The sequence below is a fragment of the Priapulus caudatus genome, unplaced genomic scaffold (assembly GCF_000485595.1).
Source record: "Priapulus caudatus unplaced genomic scaffold, Priapulus_caudatus-5.0.1 Scaffold89, whole genome shotgun sequence".
NCBI classification, from domain to species: Eukaryota; Metazoa; Priapulida; class Priapulimorpha; order Priapulimorphida; family Priapulidae; genus Priapulus; species Priapulus caudatus.
Window position 1 is genome coordinate 564,995 of NW_014577150.1, and position 5,000 is coordinate 569,994.

A 5,000-nucleotide genomic window follows, 5' to 3' on the forward strand; every position below is an offset into this window, starting at 1 on the left:
GAAGCGCCGAGAGGGAGAGAAAGAAGAACACTAGCACCTTGTGGATTTTTGTTATGCTCTTAACGTTTCAACAATATCGACTACAGAGAAAGAGAGAGAGAGAGAGAGAGAGAGAGAGAGAGAGAGAGAGAGAGAGAGCAGAGAGAGAGAGAGAGAGAGAGGAGAGAGAAGAGAGAGAGAGAGAATGTGAGACAGTGAGAGTGAAAGAGAGAGAGAGGGAGAGAATGAGAGAAAGTGAGAGTGAAAGAGGGAGAGAAAGAGCAAGAGATAGAGGGATAGGGAGAGGAGGGGCAGGAAGGGGGAGGCGGGAGAAAGAGAGAGATGGTTTGAAACTATTAGTAAGAAATATGGTCTATACTAAATGTATAAAAAAATGAATTCTATGGCGTTTCTTCTAACCTTAACACATTCTCATTACAAAATAAGAAACTAGCCCACATTGTACTTACAGATGATATTGTATAGAAAAGCAGCGCTTGCAATTTTCCACACGCCATGTATCGCGGGTTGACGTAGCGTAGCAGTTAAAGAGATTCATAAGCTGAGTAGGCTCACAGGCAAACCTGCTAGAAAAAAAACAATTGAACAACATGACAAAGTTTGTCTCATTAACTCCTGATATAATATATATATATCTATTTTGCTATATAATGAGTCATTTTGACTTAACATGACAATCTATTTCACTAACCAGCATGGCTTCTTGCCTTCAATGTCTTTGCAATGGTTTTATTGCTAGATTTACAGTAAGATCATAAAGTAGCGCTGCCAGAGCATCCTTGTGTCAAAAATAGGCCAAGTTACCATTACAAGGATTTTTGAGATTATGTTAAAGGAATAATATGCGTCATTGATTATGCAATGTTGACGAATACTAGAGTAACTGGCACCTTGTGTAGTTAATAAGTACATTACCTTATAGCAAACGCATAGTAGTTTGTACAATTAATATCACTGCTGGTTACTAAGAAATGTCTAATTGAAATCTGCAGTCCCAAAAATCATGTTACGTTTACAGTTCAAACCGCTGCCGGCGAAGCGGGGTGTGATACAGATTTATAGTGCTCGGACATTTCCGCACGCATGCCTTCGGCCGTACGCCAATGCTATATCGAGTGATTTTCGTTAAAACGATGGACGCTCGTGAATAAGGAACTTTCTTGGTCAGGGCTGTCCACGCCCGTGGCGTCCGTTGATTAGTATACGTGTGTTTTACTCTACTGTCCATGTTTTAGTCTGTGGCCGTGATTACACCGCTGACACCTCCGTTATCATTTCTAGCGTCCAAAACATACAGACCCTCACACGCACACGCACACGCACACGCACACGTACACACAGTGGACGCACACTCAGAGCACGCACAGCACACGCACACCACGCGTGACACACAAACACGCACACGCCTATAATCGCACACACATGTGACACACTCACACGCACACGCCCACGCAATACGCAACCGCACACACACGAGGACACACAAACACGCACGCGCGCACACGCACGCCACACATGCACGCTCGCACACACACAGCGCACACACACTCGACACACAGTGACACACTCCACACGCCACACACGGACGCCACGCGGCACTGCACACACGACACCGCGTCTATATATAGTAGTTACCTGTCACGAAGATGCATCAGAACAAAAATTGCGAGAATTTTGGACGGACTCCAGTGCGTACCATTTAATTTTACTCATTATACATTTAAGTGCCAGTCACGCCACTATCCATCCATCCATCCATCCAGCTATTTCTCTCTCCCTCTTCATCATTTTCGCCTCTCACTCTTTTCCTCCCTTCCATCTCAATGTATATAAATATGTGTCTAGCAAGCATAGCAAAGTATCATGCATGGCAGCTAGGCAACAGGCTGGTCTCATTTGTTATAGCCAGATGCAATTACCTGCTGTGTCATGATCATTGTGACTATACATATTCTCAGCCCACAGAAATGAGTATGACATTACTCTATTATGCAGGCATAATTTGATTTGAAACTGTTATAAAGATAAACGTATCTACACGACATTATAAAACGTGCTTTGCATTATAAATAACATGCTGTTTTACAGTTTTGATGACTTTGACATCCGTGGAAGCAACGCACATTCAGACTACTTTTCCAAGTGCACTTCTGACTACGTGCAGTTGGGTCCGAGCCACAAGCAAGGCATGACGAACAAGTACCGCTACTGCAACTCTTTGGGAGATGGTGACACCTACCTACCGATGCCGTTTCAGTCCTTCAGAAATCAGATGTGGGTGAAGTTCAAGAGCAGGCACTCGGGTGGCCGGGGCTTCCAGCTTACATACATGGTCGGTGAGTATTCTGTTTCACAGGAACCCATGTTTGGTTCATTGATAGTTTGGTCGCCCGTGTTTTCTAAAACTTGATAATCATATCTGATGATAATGAGTAGAATAATGAAATGAGAAAGAGCATTGCGATCTGCCTATTCGTGTCTATTCCTTCATGGTCCATTTTACCCTGAGAATGCTCTTGTGTTATTGAGAATATGTGAGACGTTTCCGTTCAATATTTATCTCTATGAAGGGCTTCAAGCTAAAATTCGAGGTTTTTATGATAGAAAGTAGTTTGTTTTTCCACCGTTTTATTACCTATGGGGAAAAATATCATGTAAAGAGTAAACCTGCTAATGTTCTTCTGCCACTTATTCATCTGATTTCCATTTTAATCCTTTATTCAACAACCAGCATGTTGTATATTCGTGAAATAGAGGTAGATATTATGATGATAGCTCAGTGTTGAATATGTTTACGCGTTGGAACATTTTGTTTCACTGACATCACATATCTATAACATTGTGATTTACAAATGTATTGTATTGTGTAATATATTATACATTGTAGTGTACCTAACTAACTAGCTAACTGCTACTATTGCTGAGAGTAACCACAGTTGTTGTTTTTTATTCCTGCATGTATACAGGCCAAGCACGCAGCATGGGATGCCCTAACAACTACCACTGTGACAACAGGAAGTGCATACTTGCTGAGTGGAAATGTGATGGACAGGACCAGTGTGGTGACAACTCCGATGAAATAAATTGTAAGAGACTTAGCTATTGCTCTGGCTCCTGTTCTTTGAGAGAAGTGGCATTCACGTTGTATATGTGTATACATCTTACGTTACATGCCAATTTAGCAAGTAGTTTACTAATAGTGCTTAGAATCATGTAGTCGAGCTATTTCTAAGCTTAGGGTTTGTTTGATCATTTATTAGTTGAAAAAAAGTAGACATGTTTTTACTGAATGTATCTACACTTTTGAAGTTCATATACTTACGTTTAGAAGTGATTAGTAGAATCAATTATATTCTGAAATAGATATATTGAATTCGATGGTTATTGAATAATATTTATGTTAATGTATGTATTATTGTTAATTTATAAATTTTCTTGTATATTAATGTTTCCTTTGGTGAAAAGAATAAGTCAAGCTAAGTCACGTAGTAAAATGTGTGCCGATATAGTTATGAATGGGTTAAACTCATTTTTTTCTATGGAATCATGAATAGAAAAACTGAGTTTCTAATTTGATTTGTGATATGCTCGTATCTCCATTAGTAAGTCTGACATTTTCTCACACGTATTTAGGCAAGTGTAGTGCTGGAAAAAAGCAATGTGGAAATGAGGAGGAAGACTGCTATAGTGCTCAAACGCAGACATGCGACGGGACGTTGCATTGCTTAAATGGCAGAGATGAGCGTGGGTGTGGTAGGTAACTCATCTTGGCTTATAAATGATTTATTTGGTTACAATTATCATTATTAACCCATTTATATTCTTTGACTATTTAACATCTTTCTCTGTCAGTTCTATATTTCATGTGTTTGACACTTGTGCGCACTTTGATTCTTGGCCCAGGGCAGGCCACACTATGGGCAATTACGTATTTAGTACGTGTAGTGAGTGACAGTGTAGTGTGGACAATCAAATACAGGTGCTGGCATATGTTTAGTAAACTAATCCTTCATAAGGGTATGCATGGTCCTGGAAACTCTTTTTCCAGGTTTAGAAATTCCTGATGAAATCTGCAATAGTCTTTTAATAATCGTAATCCTAGAAAATTCTTAAAGTTGAGCATGTCTAAAATAATGTTTCGCCTTAGCTGTGCGGACCCTATATCTGCTTTGTTAGTTTTTAAGCGTGCATGTCTTTTTGACAGGCGTGTGCCCTTCCGACATGATCCGCTGCAGTAAGGTTCAAGGCTGCTACAATCCTGAGGACCGCTGTAACGGCGTGCCGCACTGCGCTGACAAATCAGATGAGGCCAACTGCTCGGCTCACGTGTGCTCGCCAGAGCGAGGGCTGTTCATGTGCAGGAATGCGCGCTGCATCCAGCGCAGCTGGACGTGTGACGGCATGGCTGACTGCGGTGGCGACGACACCAGTGATGAAGACAGCTGTGAGCATATATTCACACATACATGGGTGGCTGGGAACCATCTATTTCCGTCTCATTTCTGTCTGTCTGACTGGCTGGCTGGCTGGCTGGCTGGCTGTCTGGCTGGCTGAGACTAAACATGGAAATAGAGTAAAACACACGTACTAATCACGGACGCACGTGGACAGCCCTGACAAAAAGGTCCTTATCACGAGCGTCCATGTTTACGAAATCACTGATGATAGCATTGCGTACGGCCGAGCATGCGTGCGAAAATGTCCGGAGCACTATAAATCTGTATCACACCCGCTTCGCCGGCAGCGGTTTGAAACTGTAAACAACTGATTTTTGGACTGCAGATTTCAATTAGACATTTCTTAGTAACCAGCAGTGATATTAATTGTACAAACTACTATGCGTTTGGCTATAAGGTAATGTACTTATTAACTACACAAGGTGCCAGTTACTCTAGTATTCGTCAACATTGCATAATCAATGGACCTATTATTCCTTTAACATAATCTCAAAATCCTGTAATGGTAACTTGGGCCTATTTTTGAACACAAGGATGCTCTGC

General features: G+C 41.4%; 1 protein-coding gene across 1 annotated transcript in view; it reads left to right on the top strand.

Annotated features, from left to right (window-relative positions):
- The first annotated feature begins 590 nt into the window (after window positions 1–590).
- Window positions 591–5,000, top strand: part of LOC106804825 (low-density lipoprotein receptor-related protein 12-like) — a 12,249-nt gene continuing 7,839 nt past the window's right edge. The window contains exons 1-5 of the mRNA XM_014806175.1: window positions 591–598; window positions 2,089–2,336; window positions 2,967–3,086; window positions 3,634–3,753; window positions 4,205–4,444. Coding sequence (XP_014661661.1) covers window positions 591–598; window positions 2,089–2,336; window positions 2,967–3,086; window positions 3,634–3,753; window positions 4,205–4,444 — 736 coding nt within the window. The remainder of the gene's footprint in view (window positions 599–2,088; window positions 2,337–2,966; window positions 3,087–3,633; window positions 3,754–4,204; window positions 4,445–5,000) is intronic.